Source organism: Prosopis cineraria, unplaced genomic scaffold, assembly GCF_029017545.1.
Source record: "Prosopis cineraria cultivar Desert tree isolate PC_DT_omini unplaced genomic scaffold, ASM2901754v1 PC3, whole genome shotgun sequence".
Taxonomy (NCBI): Eukaryota; Viridiplantae; Streptophyta; class Magnoliopsida; order Fabales; family Fabaceae; genus Prosopis; species Prosopis cineraria.
In genome coordinates this window covers 41,538,256-41,556,355 of record NW_026555334.1, presented here as the reverse complement: position 1 = coordinate 41,556,355, position 18,100 = coordinate 41,538,256, and the positions used below count along the sequence as shown (strand labels likewise).

Below are 18,100 nucleotides of genomic sequence, written 5' to 3'. Positions count from 1 at the left end.
ATGCATGTAGGATGTGTAAGGCCACCCTCACAATCTACAAATAACACAAAATCCAAGGCAATTATTATACTAATCCAATTAGATTATCAAGTTTGTAATTTTATAAAATAAAATTTCAAGTTTTCATAATTTGAAAATAATTTAAAGACTAATCAGTAAACTCAAATAAAGTAAAATATCATTATAAAAGTATGAGATACCTTTTTGGATTCACATGGACTCAAAACTAGTTGAAAATATTGAGGATGTGAAAAATAAAGGAATGCACCATGCTTGTGCACGGGCACCACGGCTTGTCCTTCTCTATGCCGCATTATGTTGCACGATATTAGATAGCAGCCTACTGTCAAATGACAGCATTCGGGGATAACTTTTGATGTGCTTTATTTCTCCATTTGATGTCTAAATGGGCGATGTCGCAATGGGTGATTTAGATGTCTACGAAAAACTTTTTCATAAATTAACTAATGACATGAATTTTACTTCCAACTTATTTTACATATAAAATTTGGACACCTAAATATATTTTCTCAACAATTCATACTTTTCACAAATTAAAGGTATCTAAAACCTTACACATGTGCCAAAAGCTATTACTAACACCCAAAACACACTCAAGGGATTTAGAACCACCTATACAGTACACCACATGCACATAATCTCATCAATTCCAAATTTTTATTTCTCAACTCCTTTAATATAAAAAAAATGAGGAGGTTTAGCGTTGCATAAAACCACTTAACTCCTCATACAACAATGTAATAAAGTTTTCTATATTTGCACTAATATTTTGATCCTATTTGAATCATTTAGCTACTTTTACAACAATCTCAGGGCTTGAACTACAACCATCTAATCATAAATAAACACATAGTGCAAATGTAACAAAATGCATATCCTAATTGGCAATATCATATCTAATTACACAAAATAAACAAGTATAGGATGTATTACAATAGGAATATATAGTTTTTAAACCTCTGGAGCTTTTTTCCTTTTCACATCCAAACTATAGCTTGTAAAATATTAAAAAAAATGAGTGGGTACAATCACTCAATAACTAAGATATATATATCATACGCAATTGCATATCAATTGACAAAAACATATGAATGGGAGTTGAATACTCAATTTCATAAAATCATACATAACATATAATATAATTACACCGTTATCTCATTCTCAATTTTTTCACATATCTACATCACAAGACACATTGTCACAATACAACCAACCATGTGACAACGGTCTAAATCCAATCAATAATAATGATGCACATTGCCATAGTATTATCAATCATGTGACGATGACACAATCAATTATTACGTTATGCTACAAACTTATCAACCATGTGACCCGTCAAAAAAAATATGCATGATCAGTTTCTCTTTATACTTCATTGTTTTTTTCAATTGAAACCGTGGGCTATAATATTAATCAAAGCTCTACCTGTGTGATTAAACTACTCAAGGCTTACCAACTGTGATGTATGACCCAACTAAAAACCATAAAACTCACTCTTGGACTACAACATCTCCCATTCTTAAATCTCCAGAGTGTTGTAAACTCTAAGCTAGTCTCTTCGACAAATAGTTGGAAATAGCTAGATTCAAATCCCTTAACAAACTATAAGATATTTCTTGTAATATCAATCTTACCAGAACATAACACATAAACACAAAACATAGTTATAATAATTAGGATCAATTAAATTTCTTATATAAAGTTATCATAATGATAGGGTTTTAAAAATAGTTTAAAAGATTGAGATCCCAAAAAATCCTTTTTGAAAGAATGCTTAAGCTCAAACTATGGTTTAAAATAAGTTAAACAAAGTAGCTAAAGCATAAAAATCAATTATAACCTTTAGGATCATCAAATGGGGCATTTTAAAAATTCTCCAGAAATTCTTTAGTCCTCAAAGTCAGAAGCCACCGTTTAACTGTCACGTGTTTCTGATGATAACAACATTAATAAAGGGGTGGTGGCATAAAAAAATAAAATCAGAGATGAGAGCAAGGGAAATAAGAAAAGAGTTGTCAATAGCAGGAAGAGCAAGGGAATTGAGGAGGGTGATGTGTGGAAGGGCCTCTCAAGTGATGAGATTCTCAGGGAAGAGTGCGCAAGTGTTATTTGCATAATGCGGGCAGGGGATAAAAATAGTCGAAGCAAACGATAAAGTGAAAGAAGGAACAAAGGCGGGAGTTGAGATGCATGGACTATGAAGGATGAAGGAGGAGACATAGTTAGTGTTGCAAAGGACCATTTTGGACTTTTCAACCATTAAGGAGGATGGGCTTCTCTCTCTTACTAGGCAACATCACAAATGTAGCCCCGCAGTAACGGATGTTAGAAATAATGGATGGTAGGTGTTAATTGCTATGTTTTTATTTAATTGATGATTTATTTTATATCACATTATAGTACAAGATACCATGTACTATTTGAAAAATAATTTATGACTAAATTTATACCTTTACCTAAATAGTTGGAGGGGCCTAATGTACTGTTTTGACATGGTAGGGAATAGGTGTTGCTGTGGGGATATAATTAGGCAGTTAAATGTCATCCACTATTGTTATTAAGCATTTATTTCGTGATTTCATTTTTATTCACCACACCATAACAATAAAATGCACTAACTTGTAATTAAGAGACAGTGATTGGAATAGGCTAGGCCTCATAGTTAAGGCCTAAATAAGCTTGACCTGTCTAGCAAATAGGCAAGGCTTAAGACTTTTTTAAATGCCTTTCAAGGCAAAAAGGCTAAACTTTCTAATCTAAAGTTCGGCTTGAAGATTAACTATTTTTTATAACATATATGTAATGTGAGCTATGAAATTACTCTAATAACCTTAGGTTCTATTTGAGTTTTGATTTGGGGGAAGTGATAATTAAGGACCATATAAGTTTATTAATTATAATTAGGAATAATGAGTTATTGAAATCACAATAATGGACTATAGTCCTTATTTGAAATTAAAAATATATACAATTTTACAAAATTACCTTCGAGTACCAAAATTATTGTTATGAGTTAGGACTATTGCCAATCTCAGTTGTAAAACCATGATCCATACTTGAGAATATTATTAACAATAGTCCCAACCCATAATAGTAATTCTAGTAGTCCCAACTATTGACAGTTGAGATCCTAAGTTTTTCAATTGACGATAATTTTAATAGTGTCTTTCTTTCATTTTCAAAGTGATTTACCCATATATTGATAAGCATAAAAGTTCACAAATGGATTGGTTTCATATTAAAAAATGACTTTGATAAATTTCTAAATGACTCTTGTGTATTCCTTAGTGCCATTCGATATTTTTATAAGTGAATTTTAGTTTTATACTGAGAAACAACCAATTTTCAATTGTGAAATTATTTTTTAAATTAAGATTAACAATAATCTCAAGCCTTTATAGCAATTTTAGTAGTATCTTTTTTACATTTTTCAAGTGAGAGTAATTTTGTAAACTCATATATGTTTTTAATTTTCAATAAGGACCATAATTTATTGGTAAGATTTTAATAATTTAAAGTTCTTAATAATAATTAATGATCTTATACAATCCTTAATTGTCATTTTTTCTTTGATTTTTCAAGCCCTCGTCCCCCCCGGACATCCACATACACGCAGCCGCAGTCAAACACTCCATCGCTTAACCTCTCCTGCTCTTCCTTTTCACATTGCTGCCTCTCGCCCACCCTCTTCCTTAGATTTTGCTCGCTCTCATCGCGCCACCACTCAGATGGTCAGATTGGTGTTTATCTATGCCGTCGCCCAGATCGGCGCGTGCTCGTCTTCTCTGTTGCCCAAATCTATGCTAGTCTTTGCTGTCGTCTAAATCCATGTTCTCGTCTTCACCGTCGCTCATTTCCACATCTTTATGAGACGTGTTCATCTTTTTATGATGTTTGAGGCTTGTCAATGAGTTGTGGGTGTGTGAGTGTGAACCTATATCATAGTTGGATGTCGAACTCAGCTTACGAACTTACTAGAAACAGAATGACTAAATTTGTTTAATTTTATAGGACAAAGATGATGGCTCTTGGAATGAAGAGTATAACGATGACTTGCAAAGGTGAATACGGATCTGAAATTTTAGATTTTAGTTGAATGCGTGTGAAATTTTTTTTATATGTTCATTTTTTTTAGCTGAATAAATTTTGTGGCGGGGATCTTAGACTTTGTTGAGATTGAATTCACGTTTTCTTCCCCAAAATGAATGACTCTCTCTATTACTTTAGCATGTTGTTGAGATCATGGAATGTGAGCAGAAAACTGAGATCTGAGTGTTTTAAAAACTTGTTTATGTATATATGCATGTATGTGTAATTTTGCTATTTTATAATAAATTTTAATAAAATAAAACATATATCTTTTGTAGGCTTAATGCCTTTTTGCGGCCTTTGAAAGCTTTAAATTGATTAGGTTAAGTTTGACGTGGGCTTAAGCTTGAGTTTTAAAATAAAATAAAAAATCTATATGAGTTCAGCCCTAGGTTCAAGTTTCAGAGTGTTTGGATTAAAAAATTTATAATTAAGATTAACATTCAATTAAAATTAGAAAAAAAGTCAGTGAATATAACGTGATTTATATTTGAATATTTTTTTTAAAAGTTAATTAGATAAACTAAAATTTATTTAAATAATTTAATTCAAAAGCTAGTTGAGATATTTAACGATAAAAATAAACATAAATTTTTTAATATATTTTTTTGACTAATTAATAAGTAAAAAATATTAAACTTAAAAGTAGAATTAATAAGAAAAAAATCTTAATTATTCAATTATAAAAAGCTAAATTAAATTCATAAATTACAAAATATTCAATTGAAATTATCTATAAGTTGGTGGAAGAAACATTTAGAGCTAGTAATTAGAGTCAGGCTCAACAAACTAATTCAAACTCGCTCGAAAAAAGTTAAGATCGAGTTTAACTATATGAGTTTTTTTTAAGGGATATTTTAAACTTGTCTGAATAAGCCTAGCTCATCCAAATTATAGACTCTAAAAGAATTTATATGAATGGACAAGAAAAATTATTTTCTTCCTATTCTTATTCTCTTTTTTAGTTTTTTACTCTCATTCAATCAATAGTTTTTATGATCGAGTTTGATTCACCATGGCTGTACAAGTCAAAAAGTTGTCCTGTGAGTAGAGTTGCATGGAACTAAAATGGACTGTGGAAGGAAGTAGATGGACCTCGTGTGAAAACACTAAATACTCCCTAATGTCTATTACTCTACCAACGCTCATTATAAAAGCTACTCCATCCAACTTCATGAAAAATGCTAGTTTGAAGTCAAATTTTAGTTGAGTATTTTTTGTCATTCAAATATAATTATTTGAACTTTTAACATTCTAACTTAGGTTTGGATCATCCCAACCCAAGTTAGCATGTTATCCAAACATACATTTAAATTTGTGTTACAAGTTTAGGTTTATTTAGTTAAAACTCAACCTCTGACCTATTTTCACCATAACAAAGGTTGAGAAATTGTAAAAAAAATCCTCATAATAATTTAAACATTCAATTTCCAAATCTCAAAACTCGGCATTGATATAATGCCCAAATGGAACTCCTAATAATTATACACTCATGTATTCAAAAATCAAATATTTTTTATTCATTTACGCGTGTGTAAGGTCATAATTAAAATAAACACAAACACGAGATGATGAGTTATTAAAATGTAGAATATTGATTGTTAAAAGTTAAATTAGAAAGCCACATGGTAAGAGTGTCACATGCAGCAAGCATATCATGTTATTTTTTTATCAGAACATGCATTTCTTTAATATGCTTTAAAAGTATATTCGTTAAAAATTTCATCAAATTTCTTATTCTAAGTTATTCACCCGATAATTTGGGTCTGAGCAAGAGTTTTCATCTTCCTCTCGGCCTGCCCCACAGGGACGAAAACAAAAAGGAAAAAAAAAGGGGGGGGGGGTATGCCATGTGGCCAGATCAAATCAAGCGCATGTGGTCATAGCTCATTCAACAGAACCATTATTAAAGTTAAATGAATAAAAAAACTAATCAGCATGATGTTATCATGCCAGGGGGAAAAAAAAAGAACCCATAAAGCTAAAGTGGGTCGAAATTTGAAATTGAAAGGCTGGGTTCACTGGTAATTAGCACAAGGAAAAAATCAATGACCGATAATTAATCACTCCCAGGTTAATCTTCTAGAGCATCGGATGGCACGCGCGCATCTTTCGGATCGATTAAACGATGACGTAGGAGCTGACGTGGAGCGCAACCGCTCGACAGTTAAACGTGACTCAGCCACGAAGAAGGCCGTCTGTTGTGGTGGTTGACGATGGGGTTCGCGTGGGACCCTCGCGGCCCGGCGCTGTCATCTCAACCTGAAAATCCGAAGGCCATTGTATGGGCCATTGAAGGCAGCCTCAGTGGGGAGTGACATAGAGCATCCAGGAACTTTCATGCGATCTCTATGGGTGGAATATCTCTCAGCATGGTTTTAAAAAACAACAAAAAAATCGATAGTGGAATATCTATTGATCCCACACTTTTAAAAGTGTCAAATTTGGCTATAATGACATTGCGGTTTGGATTACCTGCTTTAATTTTTAATGTTGATTATTGTGTGAATATTATCACAAAGTGCCCACCTAATTGCGTAAGTTTCAGTTAAGTGTCACTTGGTTATTAAGTGCATTGCATTATTTGGGTAATTGTCCTTTCATCCGACAACACTTGTAATGCACGATACTTGGCGATAGGAAAAAAAATCAAAAACTCGATCAAAATATCACTGGCGAGGTTGAAAATTCAGACAGGACAGTACCCTTATTAATTCTTTGTCAACCTTTGATGAGTTCATCAGCTCTGCTACCCATAAGGCGATTGTATCAGCTAGCTCGCTATTCACTGATGTGCTCTGGAAGAATAAGATGAGTCTGAGATTGCCAAGCAACGTAACAATGAATGAACAACAATAATATAAGTTTTTCGTATATAACCATTCAGATAATTTTTGTGGATATACATAACATTTTTTTTTTTGGTTAACCAAAGACTAATCTGACAAGCTATTGACTTTTGTAAGACGTCTTGGCATTATAAATTTAATTATTTCCTAAACTCCTCTTGACAGAGTTTTGAACTTCTAATTACTCCCATTGTTTATATTTAAAGTACATTTGCTGTGACAGAAATTAAAGAAGTTGGTGTCTATCAGAGAGTTGTTCTTAAATTATACTGGCAAGCTGCGTGTCCTAATTTCTTCTACACACGCATGCATTGATTATCTAGTCTACTGAAAAAGAATAATAAAAAAAAAAAAAAGCAGGAGTGGCGTTTTAGTGCTTGCCTTTTTATCCATAAAGAAAATTTTTTATTGTTATTACTTATACGCATGAAAATTATGGATATGTCAAACTCTTTATATGTCTAACAATAATCTACTTCATTAAAATAATTTAAATTATTTGATTTGACATGCCATGAGTTTTATATATTCTTAATTTATTTTTTATTTTTAAATGTAGGTAAGACTTCTTTCTTAATCTCTAATGTAGTTCCTCCTATTATTTTTCTTTTTTTTCTTTTTTTTCTTCATTTTTTTCTTTTTGTTTGAGCTTATTATTTATTTATTTTAGTTTTAGAGGTCTTGCATCTACTCTATTTCTTCATCTTCTCCCCTCTCTCTTAATTACTGTTTTTTTCCATCTTTCATTTATGATCTTCCTTTTCTTTTTTGTGTTTTTTGTCTCTGTTTTTCTCTTTTGTTTTAGTTTTTGATTCTTGATGGAATGGTTTATGATACTACATCAAACTCTTTATATTTATAAATATATTTGAGAACAGTCTACTTTTATCAAAATCGCTCAAGATATTTGTTAGACATATCATAAGTCTTAAATATTCTCAATCTATTTTCTATTTTCTAGATGTCAAACTCCTTTCTTTATCTCTAATATGCAGTGCTAATGCTAACATTAATTTTCATATAAATGACAGGCCAAAAAAAAAAAAACGCATTTGTATAAATGCACTGCCAGACTTTCCCCCCTTCATTTCATTATCATTCTCCACTTGTTGTTCTGTCTATTCGCGTGAGCTGTGATGAATGTGATTATTTGTGCTAGAGATAAGGTTTTAAAGGGATACGCAATAAATTAATGATCATCCAAACAAATTTTTCTCTTCACTGATTTTAAGTCGAAATTTAGCATTAGTGAATAAATCATACGCATATATATGCGAGGGAAAACATCAAAGCAATAACATTTGAATATTGCCAATTATGACACAGGGTCATTATCACTGATACATCGTAAGCAGTATTCTTTCTTCTCTTTCATATAAATGGGGCTAAAAGTTGCTATGAATCATGCGTATAATGACGTAATATCAAATAATAAGTTCGTCTAATTGGTTTCTTATCCTCGAAATGATTGGTTGGTCCGAAATAAAATGATTGGGATGCTCTCCTTGTCTTGCTGCATACAAGAATTTGTAGCCTATACGTAATCACATGTCACTATTACAGTGTGAGAATATGGGCATAAAAAATCCAGTGTCGTTTTGCTCAATGGAATCTTTCTGAAAATTCCGTCGTCTCCGTGTTTCCGATAGAAATATGTAGAAAACCTAATTTGGACTATTCAATTATTGCCCTTAATTGTTCCTTTTCTTTTGCGCTAATCTTATTCAACTTTTTAGACAAACGGTTGCCTCACTAATGAATAATATATATAACTAATGAGAACAATAACATCCCCATTAAAACAAAAAACAAAAATATACAAAAGCAATTGCTAGTGATATTAGCTAGCTTTTGGTCTTCTCTGTTTTAAGAAATAGTAGCGTTGCAACCTAAATGTTTGTAATGTTGTCCAAGTAATAAAAATCAAAATTCTTTCATGTTTATAGTTATATAAATAGGCAGTCAAAGCTTAGCTCCTTCTATTTCCATCGATTTACTAGGCTCTTAATTAAAGAGAAGAGTCGCGGTCTCTACAAACGACACACAGATGAAGTAAGGCCGACCATTGGAGATTTCTCATCATTTACTACTCAAATATTGGGCGGTTAATTAGATTTATAATAATTTATATTAATATATAACCACCGATCAGTCTAACGTTTTGTTGTTTCCAATTTTACAAGTTGCATGCGCGAGCGGCGAGCCCACCATGTACGGTCAATCGACGGTTAACTTTCAAGTTAGCATTAGTAACGCAGATGACAACATGCGCAGGTCATCCTAATTGTTCTGAGAATATATAACGTTAAAAATGGTTGCCTTTCTCTCCTCGGATACATGGCAAGGAGCAGGGGTAAAATGCTTCATGATTTGATTGTATTTTTACTAATTAAGTTATATCAATGACTTGATCGTATTAATTTATTACTCCGTTACTTGCAAAATCGTATGCTCGTATGTATATTTTTATATATGTAAGATCAATATTGGTGCTCGAAGGCGTCCCGTTAAGCACTGTAGGACTCCCCGCCACCGTTTTGAGGAAAGGATTGGGACCAACCTGCATTATCCTTTTCGAACGTTTTATTTATACTGCTGTTTAATCATCTCTTCTGCAGTTCACTTAATATTCATATTGAATTTACTTTTTATTTTTGGTAAAACCATATGGCATTCACTATTATTGACTATCTGTTAATTAGATTTTATCTAGTTAATTAGATAAAATCTATTTCACTCTTGGCCACATCTTTCTAATGTATAATGTTCAGCAAAAGAAACGAAGAGGACTTCATAAAGAAGAACACACATAAATGCATGCAAGTATTTCAACTAGTTTGGTGCTTGCATATTTAATCTATGTAAAACACACAGTGACGGACCTAGAAAAGTTTATTAATGGGGGCAAAATTTATACCAAATAAAAGTTAATGTTTTAAAAATGTAATTCCAAATATATATTAAATTAATGTAAAAATAAGATAATTAAAATTAACCACATAAGAAAAAAATAAAACAACTATAAAATAATACAAACTTAAAATATAAAATAATCTCGATACAAACAGAATTTATGGAATAAATATTAGCTGTTAATATCATACAATATTTGTTATGATGAAAAGTATCATAATCTTTCAGGATAAATATCTTCAATACAAATAATTTCATAAAATTATTTTTATTTTATGAGAAAGTGTTGCTTTTATACATGAAAGAGTAGAAATAAAAAAAACCTAATATTATAATCTTTTAAATATTAAGTATTACTGAATATTTTATGAGAAGTGAAAAAATATGTTATAATGTTTATTGTAATCTTATCCTTCATTTTATAACACAAACCAACATTTTTATTAAAGAAATTGAGTGAAGCAAGAGCAATTTCATTGCTCCTGTTATGTCTAATGCAGGTCCGTCCTTGACACAGAGTAAATATTAAATGGAGAGATTATGAGCTAACTGCCGATAGATGAGGCTGGCCTATCGTGCCAGCTGGAATTAATGATAACAACGACCTACAAGGCTCCAAAGGGAGGGCGGGCATGCTAAGAAGGACGTAAAGTGTAGCTCTATGCTTTCAAACAATGGAGTACGTAGAACTGTTCCTTACTGTATAGTTGTCCGAGAAAGATCTCTGGCCATTGATGAACGAGGGATAAGATATACAACTTGCTAGAGAGACAGGACATGTACACTCCGCAAATGCTCCGCCGTTCACAGAAATGGACCACAACCATGTCCACATTATACGTGAAGAAGGTTGAGCTCGATCGCTTGCATTGAAACAGGTTTTTCTTTTCAAGGCTTCGAAAAGTATATAATGCATTTGTAATAATTTATAATTTCAACTCTATCAATTGACATCCTGCAATTGGATTATAGCCATGGCAACTAGCAATGTATCTAAATTGCACGCGCGTGGTTTCTAATATAATAAACCAGAACAAAACCAGACCTGTCTCCTTTGTTTAATTTAAGTGATCATGGTCCCGTGGATACATACGTATCTAATTTTTCAACGATCAAGAAATCAATGCAAATTCAAACGCGCTGCCATATTCATTAACAACAACAAGTGATATAAAGCAAGGGCAGAAAAGAGAAGAGGGTCCCTTTTAGAGCAAGGAACTGGTAGATAACAAGATTTAAAAAGAAAGAAAGGACAGGCAATTTTTATGGCCTTTTCTGCGGGGCAAATCGTGTGGGACTTGAATTCAGCTGAGCTACTCAAATTCATCGAAGGTTATCTGAAGATTTTTATTTTTAAAAATAATTATCTGTCACGCTTAACTATGGACTTTAATTAGGTGCATTATCATTCTTCCACAGTAAGATTCTTGTACTGTCATGATGAATTGATCAGAAAACGGACCCCCTTCCCCTGAAAGTCCCCTTGTTGGCCTTGCTTTCTTTTGGGTTGGTGCCATTGTACTACCATCTGTTACCCTTTTCCTCTTGTTTACCTTGTACCGTCAAGCCACTGTACATCATTGGTAAATTCGATTCACTTTTTTTTTTTTTTACCCAGGAAAAACAAATAGATTCACTCCACCGATTTTTTTTTTCTTTTTTTAACGTTCAGTTCACTTTACTTTCGATGGCCGCAACAATTTAAAAAGATTTTCTTTTCCATTTTCAAAATCGAATATTTCCATCTGTTCCCAAGCCATTGTCAACTCTCAACATCCCAAGGCTTGAATACAGATCCGCACCATCTTCAGCAATCGGAATTGATTTCAAACAACTTAAACGAATTGTAGGTATATTCATCTGATGAGAACCCTATGCTATGATTCAAAACTCGATCATTTTAAAGTTAATATATATTAACGTCAACAGAAATAAAATTTAACTCGGAATATATATATATATATATCATTATTAATCTGTATGATACATCAGGATAAAAGAAGGGAACAAAACAACAAATATTGCAGTCGTTTTTCTGGTCCAGATTTTCTAGCCAGAGTCGGCTATCTCTACGTCGCTAATGTATCCGGAACATCAAAATCTCACCGTCTCTGAATTTCTCTATAACAATATTTATTACCTGAATATAGTTTAATTATATACAGGGTCCAGGTGTTCATTAATCCTCAAAACCACCGTCGGATGCATCGATCGGGTTCACATCACTGAACAAGCATTGGGATTTTCATCGCTGAACATCTGAGGATGATGAGCTTGCATGTAGAATGGTGGCGGCTCCACCAGTGGGTATCCCTGGTTTACGTTCTGTGGATTCCCATAATACCCTTGGTTCACATACCCTGGATGTACTCCCATAGCGTGGCTGGGTTCACTGGGCACGTGTCCGTTGTACCAGAATGTCGGAGGGGGGAATCCGTAATATTCCATCTTGCTAACTTCCACCTTAGGCGCTTCCTCCTTTTTCTCACCGTCTCCGCCGGCGGCTGGTTTCGCTTCGGCGTCTTTCTTCTCGCCGCCGCCGCCGCCTTCTTTGGCCTCTTTTTTCTCCCCTCCCCCCTCTTTCTTCGGTGGGACCACCTCCACGTTTCGCTTCAGCTTGTCCTTCAGGTAAGGCGTGAGCTCTTTGACGTCCATCGTTCCCTTCACCGTCACTAAATCTTTGGCTCCGTCAATGTCCACTGACTCGACTCCTGTGCGACACGTCAGACCACCGTCAGCCAGTGGAGGCACTTAACTACCGTTCTATTTTTTTTTTTTTTAAATTCATTATAGCGGGTGTCCCAGAAAACCAATATTCAATTTTATATGTAGGGCAGTAGAGGCAGTTGTATGGCGTCATCTTAATCCTTAGCCTTTTGAATACAAATTAAAATAATCATGCAAAGGAATTAGCGATCGATCGGTATAGTAAAAAATAATCTAGGTCAAATACACTAGTGGCTCACCTTTAAACTTGAGTATGATTCTCCGAATCTTAGAAATGCAACCATCACAATGCAATCTGATCTTCAAAACCGCCGTGCTCTGAACCATCGAAAAATTTAGAATAGTATTATAAGAAGGTATTTATAAAATAAAATCAGGTAAATTTTCGGAAAAATTAAAGTTCAAGATGGTTAATAAGCACCGACTTGACCACTATAAAGCATTTTCAGGCGCGTGTTCGCAGACGTGCATCGGATGCATTATAAGAATATAAATAAATAATATAATTAACGCTACCTCTTTTGGTTTTTTGCCCTCCTCAGCCTTCTTCTCGTCGGGTTTTTTCTCCTCGGCCTTCTTTTCCGGCGCTTTCTGGTCTGACTTTTTACCGGCGCCGTCATCTTTCTTAGGCTGAGGGGAGATGAGCTCCACCTTCCTCTTGGTTTTCTCCGCCAGCTTCCCCTGAACCAAGGTGGGGTCCACCTTACCAAACACCGTGAGTTTGTTGGCAGACATATCGGCCTTTACGTCTTCCACACCTGCATCCACAATCAACTCCACCGATTAAGACTCAAATTGGCCGAACAAAACCTTTTCAATCTCGACGAATTAGCCCGGGATCTAAATACTGGAGAAAACTAATCGGAATATTCTCAAGAATCAAGTATACATACCCTCCAAATGCCGGACGCTTCGTTTGATCTTCTTTACGCATCCCTCGCAATGCATGTCAAGCTTCAAAACGATGGGGGCTGGACCCTCGTCCTTCTTGGCTTCCCCCTCGGGCTTCTTCTTGGTCTCATTCTTTGGCTCCTCTTTTTGCTGCAATAGCCAACAATTAAAGAAACGTGCGTTATAACTGTGACTGATATACTGCTAATTAACGAGTAACTACTTAACTTGACTGTGTTAGAATATAATGAAATGAAAATTTGAAACTCACCTCTCCCATTTGGAATTTAGGATAGAGGATGTGATAACGATATTAGAGTGGAGATGGGGGAATTGCTGAGAAGTTGCTGGTTATTTGAAGAGTGGAAATGGTGGCAACCAAGGGCATATATATAGGGAGTAATGAGGATTGGCTTGCTGGTTAGGTCAGATATGATGGCCGGTCATGATTCATGGGTTATGTATGCATGATGGGCCATGGTGTAACATGTTATCATGTGAAAATATTAGATGGTTTACTGGATTTGGCAAACAACTATTTTATTCAATTAAAAAAAAAGTAAAAAAAATGTAGAGACACTTTTATTATTTATTTCTATATTATTTATAAAATACCATAACATATTACTCCCAAAAAAAAAAATCTGAATTCGTTTGCCGCCGACATATGTTTTTGGGGAGAGACGACGCCAACGCGACTCCTATCTATATTTTCACCGAGGTGTTTGTGGAATGACCGAACTAACCCTGGCCACCATCTGGTTGGCGCTTGTGAAGGATCTTCGGTGGCCATGGGCCCCAACCTGAAGATTGAAGAGTGAAAAACAAAAGGGAAGAAATAATGAAATTTTGTCAAATGATAAAAGGCTCGTGTATGCTAATTGTTTTTATCTCTCTCTGTTTTTTTTTTAAGAACCACGGATTGATGAATATTGATATTAGACCAAAAAAAAATACTGCGAATGCTCGTTCTACGCTGCCCTAGTACGGGATTCAGCATTATGAAAATCTGACTGTTTCAAGCTGCTTTCGTGTAATTGATTTTATTTCATCGTGATTTGTATAGAGAAAATTAGAATACATCTAGAGCAGTTATTTTTATGGCACGCCTTGCATTGGTGACGAGATGAAGATTGTGTGGCGCTTGCACGTTAATTAATGGTGGGAAGGGAAACAGGTGCGTATGATTTATGTCGCTGAATTGTTATAAAATGAAAGGAATGGAGATAGAGTTGGTAAACGGGCGGGCCTAAGCACTAAAGCTCGGTTATCCCAATTTTATTCTAAAATTGAAACCCGGCCCTTATTCATTGGGCTCAGGGCCGGGCCCGTAAGCCCGGATAAGAATAAAATAAAATAAAATTCAACATTAAAATTTATTTAGAATATTTTAAAATTTAACATATATCAAACCAAAGTCTCACATAATCTAAAAAATGAACAAAAAATTTAAAAGTCCAAATAAGATGAAGGCAAACATCATCATCAATCCTAATTAAGATCTCCCTCATTATCATCCATAAATAAAATATTAAAACCCTCAAATGTAGGTCCACTTGTGAAAGATGGAGGCGGAGACTCAATATTAATTATTTCTGCAGCTTCTTCATCATCACCTACAATAATTATTAATTAAATTATTTTATTATCAAATATATATCTATACATATATCACAAGATAAATATAAAAATTACTATAAAATGGCACAAAACAATTCAACCAATTGCTGGTATAAAATACAAATCAATGTTTGCACATTATCTGAAAAGAGGTGAAAACAATACTTTGTGAATAGTAAAACGGGCTTCACGGGCCGCCCGAGCCCGAGCCCGTTTTTCTAAGGCTTAAAAGGGCCGGGCTTTGAAGCCTGGTTACCCTAAAAAATGCTAAATTTTTAAGTCCGAACCCTTATTAAAACGAGCTTAAACGGGCGGCCTGTCAAGCTCGACCTTTATTCTCGACTCTAAATGGAGATGGGTCTTTTTCCAAATGGTTGGTCCGGGGAGACAGCACGATAATTCAGACACCATGAATATTTTCGACCCCTTGTTAAACATGTGATATGGTATGCTGCTTTGTCCGAGTTGAGATTGTTGAAAATGCTGCGACACACACCACAAGGGACACGCCAAGTTAGTCCTCTGACATATTGTCCATCTCCTCCTACCCAACGCATACTCCTCTACCTAATTTCGGTTGTCTGCCTCATCAATGTCTCTTGTAATTTTAAATATAGTTAGTTGTTAGGTATTATATTGAAGGAAATTGGAGAGGGTTCTTCTATATAAACGGGGGTACTACACACTTTATTGAGTTAATTTTTTGAAAAGAGAGTAATAAATTCATGATAAAGTGATATCAAAGTTAGACTCAAGTTTGTCCCAATCAATTGGCCCCTCTAGTGGGTTACCCATGATGAAGGTATCATGAATTGATCAAAGAAGTTGTTAGATCCTATATTGAAGGAACTTGAAGAGGATCTTGTTATATAAATGTATACGCTGCACATCTCAATGAATTAATTTTTTAAAAAAAGAATAATAGACCTGTGACATAATGCTTGCCTCTAGTTACATCAAGCTGGGGTTAGTTTCTTGTCCCTTAACAATTTATCTTTTTTATTTTTATCACGTCTTAATTTAAATATATTGTTCAGAAATAATGTTTATTATTTTTTCACTGAAAAAATTGTAACATCAAATCGAATGTCAACTTTTTCGCCCGTGATTTAAAGCAGAATGGTATATCCATGTGTCAACCTTTCCTCTGATCGATGCGACTATATAGCGAGTGCTTTTAAACTTCCAATATTCTCCAACCTGTTATTAAATTATTAACACATGCATGATTTAGAGATTAATAGTTTAATCATACCAAGTGAAGTCCAACAATTTAATTCTTCATCAACCCATACTTGGATTTAACAGATTTTATCGAGGCTTAAGAGATTCCAACAATTTAAAATAAAGCCACGACTGGTTCTCCGGCCCCGACTTCCTGATCCAGTACTGAATGATCATGAAATAAATAGTCCAATAACTGGGAGCCAAATTTTCTCGGAAGACTCGCATTAATTAGATTTTCTTAAGTGCAACCCAGCTAGTACATATAAAATTAAAATACTAATTAATAGTTAACCATATAAAACAAATTAAAAGCTACCTACCAGAGTACCAGCCACCAGGCTATATTTACACACACGCACAAAATGTTTGGGTGATGAGAATGGAGGAGGGCAAGGTTCACGCACGCAGATAAGGGCATAGTCTAATTTTGACCTTATCTGGAATAATCCAACGACACTGGTGACGTTACCAAACCCTAACACCAAGCTGAAAATTCCAAGCACCCACTCATGACGCTCTGTGAGATCTTTGGTTCTTCTTGAAGGGAACCCCCACAAGGTGACAAATCTTTACGGAGTTGGCAGGTCGTATCTTGTTTTGAAGGGAACTGCCTCATTATAATATTTTGAATCATTCCAATCAAGTTGAGTGTCATGCACCGAACTGTCAAAAACCAGAACCCTATACATACATCCACGTACATCTGATCTCTTTTCATTTTTTTTTTTAACTAAAGTTGTGTCATGCTTTAGTTGAGAGGGCATTGTCATACATACGCGCACGCGAGAGGCTTTCTATTCGGTAGAATGTTTAACCTAGGAAAGCAATGAATAGTAGAAAACGGTGGACCAACTAATTAATTAACAGTAACTTTGCTGAGAGCAATTGCCGCGTTAAAAAGTGTAAAAAAGAAGCTAAGTGAACAGATTCTGAGAATGGGGACAGTTGGAGAGGTCCAATCATGTGGTGTTCATGTGACAAATGGACCAAAACACGCCTTCAGGAAGTTATGTTGCACATGTTCGTGATAGCGATGAATACGAACACGCGACGTGGCTTGCCCTTTTCCTTAATTGTTCTATATATCTGCACATATGCAACAAGTGTGTCTGTTTGTGTGTGTGTTTTCATTTTTTTACGATGGTCAATTTTTAGTTCTTACTTAGCAGTTCGCACTCCGCCTGCGGAACGTCTAATTACTTACATTGTGTGATCTCTTGCGGTACAACGGACGACACTTTGCCAGTCGATTAATTTACTTGATAAGTATCAATTCATACAAACAACGGTGTGAAGTTGAATTCTGTATAGTTTTGTTTATTTTTGCAATTACAAACTTACAAGATTAATAAATAATTTTTAATTTCTAAACCCCGCACCTTTATTAGTTTTAAAAACAACTTTATGCATACAGATGAATTTGGGCCTATAATATCGAAGGGATAATTGAGTTGAAATTAAATTGTCTCTAAAGAAATATTAAGTTAAAATAAACAAAATATATAAACATTTTTTGGCAGGAAAAAAACACATGAACATTGCCACTTTTGGCGGGGAGTGGAAATGAAACAGATTGTGAGGTCTGAATAAGTTTTTTTAAAAAAAATTTAAATTTTTGGTCCCAGCGTGTGTGGTATATAGGTTTTAATGAAATTAAATTTAGTACTTGGTAACAGACTCTCATCAGAGCACCAGTGGTCTAGTGGTAGAATAGTACCCTGCCACGGTACAGACCCGGGTTCGATTCCCGGCTGGTGCAT

The 18,100-nt window shown here is 34.4% G+C and overlaps 1 protein-coding gene and 1 non-coding gene across 2 annotated transcripts; one reads left to right on the top strand and one right to left on the bottom strand.

Annotated features, from left to right (window-relative positions):
* Positions 1-11,807: 11,807 nt before the first annotated feature.
* LOC129304754 (heavy metal-associated isoprenylated plant protein 6-like) lies at positions 11,808-13,919 on the bottom strand. The gene is made up of 5 exons (XM_054944521.1): positions 13,765-13,919; positions 13,496-13,643; positions 13,119-13,360; positions 12,842-12,920; positions 11,808-12,586 (listed from the first exon to the last, which is right to left on the bottom strand). Exons 1-5 carry the CDS (start codon positions 13,771-13,773, stop codon positions 12,093-12,095), a joined length of 972 nt encoding a protein of 323 aa, XP_054800496.1. The 5' UTR covers positions 13,774-13,919; the 3' UTR covers positions 11,808-12,092.
* A 4,109-nt stretch (positions 13,920-18,028) lies between these two features.
* On the top strand, positions 18,029-18,099 carry TRNAG-GCC (transfer RNA glycine (anticodon GCC)). Its single transcript has one exon. It is a non-coding gene; the product is annotated as a tRNA-Gly (tRNA).
* The last annotated feature ends 1 nt before the right edge of the window (position 18,100 follows it).